Below are 12,082 nucleotides of genomic sequence, written 5' to 3'. Positions count from 1 at the left end.
GCATTCAAGATGTTTTTCATTAACAATTACGGGAAGCTTTAGAAACTTTAAGGAATAATACTTTTAAGATGGTAGTGTATTACATTATCATGTGTTAATGATTCCCTCTGGAGTGCAGAAAGAACTTTTTTTTCTCTTTTAGTATTCTGTGGAAAGGCTGCTGTCAAAAGGGGATGGCAGATGCTGCTAATGCAGAAATCCTCTAAAAGGTAAGTAACACATTACTTCTGATTTTTGAGTTGAGAGAGTCATTACTGCAGGTTGATTTAATATAATTCAATGCCTTTCCATAGTCTTGTAACTCTATCATTCCCACATGAGGAATATAGAAAAGAGAAAGAATAACTCAAACTTTTAAATGTTCACTGTTAATGAAGGAAATGAACTTAATGAAATAAAAGCATTAGAATAAAATTCATCCTTTGAACCCAATAAATACTTTGTAGGCATCAGGTAGATAAAAGTCATCATGTTGTGTGGAAAGAGAAGGATGTATTCCATGTGCTAAAGCTTATCATGACTTCCTGCTTCCTGAGATGGCAGAGCACAGAAAACCCCAAAGGCTTTTTCATGCAAGGCCAGTGGGCAAGATAACTCCTCAGTCAGTGCTCTGGGCACCAGAATCTTGGAAAATGTTATGCCTGATAAGCAATTAAAGAAAAGGTTAACAGAGAGGAGCGACCTTGCCATGTTTTCTGGGAGAAGCAAACATCTTAATCTCCACCTGATAAAGTTGAATACAGTGCTGTGTCTCACAGCATAGAAATATTACTCTGCGTGTTTCTTAAATGACACCATGATAACATAATTTGTAATAGGTTTACATCTAAGATTTAGTTTGAGAAGCTAAATATCAACTCAGAGAATGTTCAGAGCAAACATGAAAATGAGATTAAATACCATAAACACTACCTGGAAGGAATATAGCAATATGACTTTAGTATACTATACAATGCAACATATGATAGCATGATACTTTATTTAAATATCAGTATATGTTGAAAGTGAGAGAAAATATGCCATAGATGTACTATGAGTGATCCTGAAAATACTTTGGGTAAAATTCTTTCCTTTTCTTCTGTGTTTGTCCTTGCCCAGTTTGTTTAACTTAACCCTTTATCTACCCTCCCTCCTTCACAATGCTCCTGTTCTCTCTCTGGTAAGACTCATGCCAGATTTGGAAAGATGAACAATTAAACATTAATTTCATGACAGTTAAGGCAACCCAGATATACAAAGTATAGGCGATGACATGATGACATTTAGTTTTTTTTTTTTTTTTTGCACTTAGTTTTTGATGGCCTCTGCTTCTCAGCTGGGCATCTCTTGACCAGATAGCAGGAATCATGGGACTGAGTTACACATGGAGGAGCTCAAGGAGGGTGGATTATGTCACTCACTCATTTTGGCTTTGGAAGGGTAAAGTAGGTTTTCCACCCTCATCCATCTTTTCTTGATTGCTTTGTTTCACCTGCTGTCCATTAATCATCTCCAACATCAGCACACTGTCTGTTGACTATTGTTCTGACCAGTGTAGCCACAATAAACTTGGCCAATCTTATTTGGTGAACTAAGGTAAGTACAGAAGTTACTAGAAGATGTGTTATGTCACTGGTGCTATTTTGTCTCCAGGCCTTTGTGCCCATTTTGTGTTTGTTTTGAGCATCTGATGAAAGGTGTGACCACACTTCTCTGGGAATAGGGAGAGAACTGGGCCTCAGTAGCAGGAGAATATGAAAAGTGTCACATCTCTTGTTGCATCCCCTAAGGGATATGGGTCCATAAAACATAACAACAAATTCTTAGGATGGATGATCATTTTGTGAGTGTCAGAATTCGAACACCATTTATAGAATGTGGTACTGTGCAGATCACAACTTCTACTTTAGGTTGTAGGGAGAATTCACCATGTTATTTGGCTCTCAGACCTTTAAAAACAATTAGAACAATACTTTTCTCTACCACACATAGTGGTTAGAAAGCTGCAGTAAATTAATGATGTGAAGATGTTGTTTAATCACTAGAGTACTAAAATAATCAGACACATATTATATTTTAAAAGGTAAGAATATTCAATTTGGAAACACTTAATGAGCACCTACTTATGCAAGACATTGGACAAGATATTGGCTTTGATACAGTGGAGATAAAATGGTGAGAACTCATAGATTTATAGTATACTCATTCCAGGAAGCATATACATATACATAATCATGTGTGACAAAAAGGAGATATGAATAAAAGCCTTAAAGAGCAGAAAATTTTTCCTTTATCACATGGCCATCATTGAAGGAAGTTTTTCTACAGTTGAATCTTGCAAATTCAACACGGTGGAAATAGTTAGAAATAGAGTTCCAAAAAGAAAGATGGCTATTGATTATTCATTACACTATTGATTACATATATGATAAAGATCTACAACTTTTATCAAATTAATTAAATCATGTATATTTATGATTCTTAATTAATCTTAAAAATCCATAACTAATTGTATAAGGTAAATAAGCTTGTTCTAGCAATTTATAGTCTAATGGGATTGATAACAAATAAACCAAAACCTACCTCAAAGGAGTGGCTAAAATGATGGACCATTGGAGGTTCAAAAGTCTCTTACGTTTTTATTCCCCCAAGGCCTACCACATTTTCGAGTGCAACCACTTCATGATGGAATCCTCTTCCAAATGAATACAGGAAAGAATTAGCTTCTTGTGATGATTATCACAGCACAAGAGTAATGATCAACCCGAACTTTTACAGTTTAGGGTCCTTTCCAAGGAGCATAGAGTCAAAAGTGGATATTTTGACTTAATTTTTGACATTTCAACTCTATTGAGAAGGAGAAAATTTATCAAGACACAAGAAGAATACCTCCAAGGATAATTTTGTGTCTACTTTCCCCATCACATCCCATGCTCTGTCCAACTCACAACTCTGCACACAACATACAGACAGGATGGAAGAGAATAGGGAGGAACATAATGGACCAAATGTGTCTTCTAGATTGCATTTGAATAACTTGCACTTCTGTTTATGTTTGCTCTTCCTTATATGAGTCTTCTAAGATCATCTTCCCAAGAACGTTCCAGAGAAAAGGTTTTCCTCTTGAAAGTGAAACCTATAACAATATTATTGTTCACATTAAAATAAATTTTCGTTGAAAGAAGTGCCATTTCAAAACTGAATAATCATTGATTTTTGCAGGACAGAACAAACTGAAGTTGTCAGGTAGTATCTACCATCCCTCTTCTCTAAAACAACATATCCTTCCCTTTCCTGGATTTCTGCTCTATTCCAAGAACATGGAATGTTCAGATTGGATAATAAAATCTCTACTGGGCATTATTACAAACATGATCTGATCCTACATCAGTTGCCTGGTGATGTTCCTCCAAACCACTCCAGTTCAAAACTTCATATGCTAAAAACTTGAACTGGGACAATATGAGCATTGGACTAGTCATGTGGTCCACTACCATTTCACTTAAATGTAATCAAGACTCAAATGCTTAAAGCAGTGTTTCTGATAAAATAGAAGAAAATTAAAAATGGGGTATATTTAAGATATCACCAACTATCAAAGAATTTTCATATATGTTAATTAGTGTATATCAAGTAGCAAATATTTTAAGGCACAATAAAGAGAGATTATTTAGAGATTGTGTTTACTTTTATCTTTTCCAGTTGGAGTAACTGGGAGAGAAAGTGCAAAGAGTAGAAAATATTATCCATTCATCAATAATGTTTTTATAAATATGCATAATGATATATAAAATATGTAACAAATTAAATACTTATAGGTGACAGTGGTGTGTGACTTCATATTTCTGTCATGAAACTCAAAGGTAATCAGATATACTAATAAGTATTGAGTGGTACATACATAAAACATGGGTTCTAATGTTGACTGACAGTGAAAAAAATGCAGTCAATATTAAATTGATTCCTACCCATTAATTTTACATTAATTGAATTGGCAAAATATTGATCAGAATCATGTCAAATCTAAACAGCATTTGTATTTGAAGATGATTATGGAAAGATATCACATGCAAAAGAATATTTGAGACTCATAATCAATGAAGTAATTATTAAAACTGAGGAATTTGTGTTAAAGTGACTTATTAGGAAACCATAGACAACTAGCTATGGTAGTGCATGCCTGCATCCCAGAGACTCTGGAGGCTTGGACAGGAAGATCACAAGTTTGAGGCCAGGCTCAGCAACTTAGTTAGACCCTCAACAAGTTAATGAGACCCCGTCTCAAAATATAAAAGAAGTTTTGGGATGCAGCTTAGTGGAAAAACAAAAGGAAGTAAGAAAGAATAAAAAGAAAGAAAGAAAGAAAGAGAGAAAAGGAGGGAGGGAGGGAGGGAGGGAGAGAGGGAGGGAGGGAAAAGAAGAGAAGGGAAGGAAAAAAAGGGAAGGGTAGGGAAGGAAAACAAGAAAGAAAGGAAGGGAGGAAGGGAGGGAGGGAAGAAGAAAAGTGTCCCTGATGTGAAGTACATATTTTGCTTTATATATTTCATAATATCACTTAGAACATCTTTATTTAATTCCTTTATTTTTGCAGATAAACCCTTTCACTTTCATCCCTTTTCTTCATTCATGAAATCATGCAACTGAACAATGTGACTGAGTTCATACTACTTGGGTTGACCCAGGATCCATTTAGGAAGAAAATAGTATTTGTCATATTTTTGCTTTTCTATCTGGGGACTTTGCTGGGTAACTTGCTGATTATCACCACCATCAAGACCAGTCAGGCACTCGGCAGTCCAATGTACTTCTTCCTTTTCCATTTATCCTTATCTGATACCTGCTTCTCTACTTCCATAGCTCCTAGAACACTTGTGGATTCCCTTTCAAAGAAGACCACTATTTCTTTCAGTGAGTGCATAATCCAAGTCTTTACATTCCATTTCTTTGGCTGCCTTGAGATCTTCATTCTCATCCTCATGGCCGTTGATCGCTATGTGGCCATCTGCAAGCCCCTGCACTACATGACCATCATGAACCACCGGGTCTGTAGTGTGTTGGTGGCTGTGGCCTGGGTGGGGTCCTGTGTGCATTCTTTAGTTCAGATTTTTCTTGCCTTGCGTTTGCCTTTCTGTGGTCCCAATGAAATCGATCACTACTTCTGTGACTTGGAACCCTTGTTGAAGCTCGCCTGTGCAGACACATATGTGACCAACCTACTCCTGGTGTCCAACAGTGGGGCCATTTGTACAGTGAGTTTTGTCATGTTGATGTTCTCCTACATCATCATCTTGCATTCTCTGAGAAACCACAGCGCAGAAGGGAGGAGAAAGGCCCTCTCCACCTGCATCTCTCACATCATTGTGGTCATCTTGTTCTTTGGCCCTTGCATATTTATATACACAAGACCTGCAACCACCTTCCCCATGGATAAGATGATAGCTGTGTTTTATACCATCGGAACACCTTTGCTCAACCCTCTGATTTACACACTGAGGAATGCAGAAGTGAAAAATGCCATGAGGAAGTTGTGGAGCAAGAAATTGATCTCCGATGACAATAGATGAATGTCACTGTATTTTGTATTGACCTGGAAGAAGTACACAGAGAATACTATCTTTTTATTGTTTGCTTAATATACTAAAATCTTAGCTCCTGTAGTTTAGTTCTTTCTGTAAAGCAGAGAGTGTACACATAGATACTAATGTTTCATGTAGGTGGAGGGGTATCTTGAGGTAACAGACACTTGACCCATTGTCTCTGATATTGCTGATTGCTCAGTCTCTGCTCTTCTAAACCAGCTTGCATCACTCATGGTTTTGGTTTGTGTGTTCATTGCCTCCTTAATGTGGAGTTGTCTGATAGTGTTACCCTTCTGTGTAACCAAAGCTTAGATCCAGAATTTGGCATGTTTTTTCTCTCCCAATGAGAGTTTCTTTCATTAGATGCTTTGGTGTCATCAGGCCTCATCAACCTACTTGTTCTTCCTGACTCAGTAAAAATTATCAAATTCAAATAATTGTTGAGGTTTCCTATCATAAAGGACAGTATATATATTTTGTGTAGACTCCCTTCCAATTTTAGGACACACTCTGAAATCTTATGTGTGTTTACCTAGATTCTTCTAAGATGGTGATGGAATGTGGAGAGAAAATTCATTCTTCTAAAAGGGTCCTTCATCTTAGGAGTGCTCTGTTCTTTTGTTGGGGTTGTATTCATGTAATGATTCTTTTTGTAAAATTTATTTTTGCACATAATTTTCTTCCTTCTAAATTTGGGAGAGTATTAAGATTTCTTTTGAATCATCATGATTATAACAGTTTATTTATAATAAATGGCAACTGCAAATTGTAGCACATAACATTCCAATTATAGTAGAAATATGTACAAGGGCTAGAAATGAAGAGTGCAATGAGCTGATGGTAGCAAATTTGGAAATAAGATTAGTATTAGTCCTGGTGCCCCACAGCTATAATCCCAGTGGCTCAGGAGGCTGAGGCAGGAGGATCCCATGTTCAAAGCAGCCTCAGCAAGGCAGTGAGGCTCTAAGCAGTTGGCAACACCCTCTCGCTAAATAATATATTAAAAAGGGATGGCGATATAGGTCAGTGATTGAGTTCCCCTGGGTTTAACCCCCAGTATCAAAAAAATTTGAAGAAGGAAAATATTGCAATATGAGACAAAAATGTGATAACCCTGGAGAACAACTTTAGGCTTTGAAACAGAAATAGTTATATTACATTTATTAAATATTTGGTGAGTTATCAGTATGAAACAAAAGTGTACCTTTACCAGGCAAGAAGGAACTATTTAGAAATATTTATGTTACTGTATCAGAGATAGATATCACCTTTTATCATTATCTATTAGCACCTCATTTTCTAATAACATGAACTCTAAAAATCTTTGAATTTCAGTTTATTTCATGTGTGTATCTATCCACATAGAACATTAAACACAAGTACTTTTATCTACCGGAGATGTCCATTTCCATTTATAAATTACTAAATCATATTAAGGTTATACAATTTTTACCAATTTGTTACAGAAATGTCAGAATTTCTTCTTTTCTTTTTTGTTATGTATTTAGTGGCTTTCTTTTTAAATGTTTTTAGTGGTGCATTATCACTATATATAAGAGTGGGTTCCTTTTGACAAAATCATAATGCATGAAATATAATCTATTCCACCTCAGTGCCCAGGGCTTCCTTCTTTATCTTGAGAAAATGATCATCATTTCTGTGTCTGAGATGGAAACACTATAGATTCTTCAAAGGACTGTAGTGACAGGTACACTTCCCTGCTCGTAGATTGTGTCAATTTCAATGTGAAATCAGTCTCTCTAGTTTATCATTTACAGCATCACAGTTTGGCTGTGCTGTTGCAGGATTTGTACCATAGGAGATTCCCATTAAGAGTTAGACCTGATAACTTCTTTACTTAAGGAAAATATGAAAAGGATGAATATGTTATTTAAGTGATTTCCCATATATACCCCATCTAATGTCTTTTGGAATTGTATTCCACACAGAGATCCCACGTTAACTGTCATATCCTCTACAAACCTATTGTACTACAAACAAGTTCAGTATTTATAATAAAGATGCCAAGAAGATTGAATGTGCAACTTCAACAGTTATTTTGATTGAAATTAGTGCTCTTATAGGGAATAATGAGAATCCGAGAGTTAGAGTGGAAGCATGAATGCAGGGAAGGGTAAGAACTGTGACCTGATAATGTACCTTCCATCCTCTGGATGAAAGAATAGTAGGCTCTTCTCCCTCAAAGGAGAAACAATAGTCTTCCCTTGCCTAGACAATGTTATTGCCTTATGGAAGAATGCGTCACACAGTATTTACTCTCCTTCCAAGCTTCCTCTTATGCTCCTTTTTGCTTCCAAACAGTACCAGGAAAAGTCTCAGGAAAGTCAAACAGGAAAGTACAACCTTGCTCTAGGAGAAAGTGACACATTCAAGAACATTGTAGGAATTAGCCAATATGTCCTGGTTTGAACCAGAAGAGAGCTTCAGCATGGGAATGGATCTTGAAAGTGTTAACACAGATTGACCAAAGAATTTTTTTATATTGAGGTACTCACTCATGACTTGAGATTGGTTATTGACCAAGAAAAAGTGATGTGTTCAAACACTGATCCCCAGTACTTCAGAATGTGACCTCATTTAGAGAGAGGGTATTTACATAGGTAAACAGATTAAAAATGAAATAGGGTGAATTCTAACATAACATGGCCGGAGTTGTTACAAAATTGCAAATTTGGGCATAGGAAGAATGTCATATGGAGACGAAGGCAGTGGATTTCTTACGTTATTGTTCTATGGGCTGGAAGTCTTACACAGATCTCACTGGACTAAAGTCAAAGTCTCAGGAGGGTTATGTCCTTCTAGAAGTACTAGGAACTAAGCTATTTCCTTGGATTTTCCAGGTTCTAAGTGGTGACAACATTCCTTGCTTTGAGGCATGGGAGTGCTAGGCTGCAGCTTGTGGCCTCCTAACTTCATCTCCAGAGTAAACATGTTGCATCTGTTTGGCTCTCCACCCATTCTCAAGCCTCCCTCTCTCTTCTCTCCTTTCTCTTTCTTTCACTTTCTCTTTTCTTTCTTTGGAAAAAAAAGGAAAAGAAGTTTACTGTTTTGTTAGCAAATGAGAAACACAGGGGACTGCTGTCTTCCTGTTCCATAGGCTGTGAATCTGCCTATCAGAGGGAGTGGGGGAAAAAAAAAAAAAAAGGTGATTTGAAGACTATCTCTCATGTTTTCAGTTGCAGTTGTAGTTCACTTGTCACTATGGGAGACAGTCATTTCTGAGATCTTGTGGTGCCATTCCCAAGTCTGAATTACTTCATTCCTTTGGTGGGTGCGTGCTCAAGGACAGATAACTCTGCCTAGGATGGGGAAGAAAGGTAATCGTGTTCCTCCAGAGATGAAGGAGGGGTAGGGAGAGAAGATAAGAAAGAAACATGTATTGTTAAAAATAAGTAGCTGTGAAAGAGAAGCAAGGGTCATATTCAAAGCATAAGGTGGACCACTTTTACATTTCCCCACTCTCAATTTCTACATTCCAGCTCTATGGAAAAATGGGTGATGACATTTTCAAGCTGCTTCCTGCTGAGAAAGAGCAAAGTTGGGCAAAGTGACACAAAGTCCTTCTTCTCCATCCTATGGGTTATGGAGAGCTATGGCTATTTAGCATGAGGGCAGTCCAGGGTCCATGGTGGCAGTTGGTGGGTGACTGAACAAGGCATACATCAGTCAGAAATCATGCTACAATAGTAAACAAGGCAACAACACATTCCTTTTCTTTTTGTAAACAATTAGCACAAAAACAATTAGTATTTCAGCTAGCCCTGAAAGCCATGAAGACAATAACTCATAATATACAAGTGAAAAACAGATAAAATTTATGTAGGAGGTTAGGAATATTTGTAGGTCTATGAAATCAGGCTCAAATTGACTCATGAATTCTTCTTTCATTGTTAGATTGGCCCTACCAGATACTGTGGGAAGATCTCATTTTTGGGTTAATGAAGTAGGAAACAAATTTCATCTATAATCTTAATTCTCCATTGTCATGTGAACTAATATATTCACAGTTTCCAGGAATTATAGACCAGGGACATCTCTGGGACTATAATTTTGCTTACTACAGTAATCCCACTAAATGAAATGAATATTCTTGGGTTCTCTGACATAGTGCTGAGAAAGAGATTATAAGAGCAGAGTTGTGAGAATGTGAATAGCTAAGACCAGAAACCGCACAAACTGACTGTTTTCCTGGACGGTCCACTGGACTCTCCCTTATACAATGAAATGCACTGATTAAAGGATCTCAGACTTTTTGAGAAACTTGGTGGGAAAAAAAATGATGATACTTATGTATAACTTTGCTCTGTGCTATGAACGGGACTGATGGCATTCCAGGAGAGCAGGTGCAGAAGGTTTGAACCTGCTAGAGGTAAGGTGGGTATGATCATAGCAATGACAGAAAGACTGAAATGCAACCAAGTGCCTTTTCCTGTCAGAGCATGGTAATAGCAAGTAGATTGTACTATTTTTAGGGACAACGATGATTAGATACAATGGTAGACACAACCCTGACACAAGGGTTTATGAATTAAGTGGATTTTCAGACCTAGAGCCCAATAATTGAATAGTAGGCTGAATCAACTTGAGTAAGGTCTACTGCACTGAAGACATGTAAATATTCTTTTGATCCTTCCCTTACAAGACTAGGGTCACTGCCACTTTTATGATAGAGAAAAGTAAATACTAAGATTTATGAGAGACTGTAAGTTATGGGTTCAGAACTGACAATGCTATCAGGGGACCCAAAATATTATCATTTTTCTGTATAGAGTAAGAAACTGTGATGGAAGTAACAAAGATATGACCCAAACACATTCTCCAATCTGGTGAATGAGTTTTGGGACTTAGTTTAGTAACACTGTAACACAGGTTTGTTTCCCCTCTTTCAATTTATTTAGAAGTGGACACAATTCATATTCCTAAGGCATCCTTTAATCTCCATAAAAGATAGTCACTTTGAAGTGACTTTTCACCCTGGAAGATATTGCTGACACCAGTGACACTGTCACAGAAGTGAAAAATGAAGAGGCAACAATCTTGGTCTGATTCCTGCTACGATCAGTTGTCATAAGGTGGTTGATGTTGTGTCTCAATCGCAGATCCTTAATCTTTGTCTCCTACCTTTTGTATGATCACAGAACTTTTGGCACAATGTGAATGCATATTCCTCAATCTTCATAAAAAGTGGGGATAAGATCAGTTTCTTTGTACATATCAAGTACAAACATATACAGGCACTGACAAGAAATGCCAGGAGAGGTTGCAACTTGAAGTACCCATTAGGAACTGGATGTAGGAGGATTCAACAAATCTTATCTTTGAGGGTTAATCAGTATGACCTGTTAAGAACTATATGTATCTAAGCAAATCATAATGCAATAGTAATTCATGGATGAATAAGTGGTTCTGAGTCTCATATTCACTCTGTTGAATCAGTTGTCTCTCTCTGGCTTACACAGATGGCCTCATAGAGAATACTCTGGCCAATCGACAGAAGGAAAAAAGGACACTTGTTTGATTTACAGAAAAATCACCACAATATATTGATGTTAATCTATAAAGAACAGTGATGAATCATACTCTGGCTCATTGGCAGTGTTGAAGGTAAATAAGCCTAGATTGCAACTGCAGCCCAAGAAGAACATGACAACTAATGGATTGAACTTTTGGAGATAGTTTTCAGTCACTCTGTAAGCACAAAATGATGGATGTAGATCTCTACATATTCAGAGAAGCCCTTTATTCATTTGTGGACTTGGGCACTGTAGGGGCTCATTTTCTGGATGTGAAAATGGTCATTGGTTATAGAGGGAATTTTAGTTTTATAGGGTACAATGACGGTAATAGATATGGAGAAAGAGAAATTCCCAAGATAATGAGACCTGAAAAAAATGGAGTAGAACTGAAGGTTATGCATTGACAGCTTTCGTTTCCCATGACCAATGTTTTCCAGACGCTGGTTGCGAGCAGAGAGGAGGTGTTTTATCACCCGTAAAACAAACAGTCTCCAGGAGGCATTCATCTTCTCCAAAGTAAAACCTCTTCAGACACTGCCCACAATCTTGACCAAAAACTCAAATTCCTGAGTGTCCAAGGAAACTGATATGCACACTTGATGACCCCCAAAATAACCTATATAAATCCAGTCCCTTTCTTTGTTCAGTGGGCTCATTTTCTCACCAGGAAATTGAGTTCCACAGGTACCATTTCATCCCTAAACTCCACTGAATAAAAAGCTGAGATGACTCATGATTTTGTGTCCTTCCCAGTCGTTTTGTCCTAACAGAAGATGGTTTATTCATTGGAAACCATGGACATGCCAATGAGACAGTCAAGCACTAGTTGTACACTTTAAAACTTTAACTCAGGGAGGCAATTGTAAAAAGGTTGAAACTCATTTTTACCTGGAGAGATAGGAGACCAGATCTGGAGGAATGAGTAATTAAATCTGGTCCATTGTTTTCTTTCTCTGGGTTTCCTTGTTTCCCAGAGTTTTGATATTT

At 37.2% G+C, this 12,082-nt stretch overlaps 1 protein-coding gene across 1 annotated transcript; it reads left to right on the top strand.

Annotated features, from left to right (window-relative positions):
• Nucleotides 1–4,613: 4,613 nt before the first annotated feature.
• LOC306639060 (olfactory receptor 4C16-like) lies at nt 4,614–5,543 on the top strand (the record flags this gene model as incomplete). The annotated part of the gene is made up of 1 exon (XM_079102499.1): nt 4,614–5,543. One exon carries the CDS (start codon nt 4,614–4,616, stop codon nt 5,541–5,543), a length of 930 nt encoding a protein of 309 aa, XP_078958625.1.
• Nucleotides 5,544–12,082: the final 6,539 nt, after the last annotated feature.

Source organism: Sciurus vulgaris, assembly GCF_902686455.1.
Source record: "Sciurus vulgaris genome assembly, chromosome: 11".
NCBI classification, from domain to species: domain Eukaryota; kingdom Metazoa; phylum Chordata; class Mammalia; order Rodentia; family Sciuridae; genus Sciurus; species Sciurus vulgaris.
This window is presented reverse-complemented; position numbering and strand designations above follow the sequence as displayed.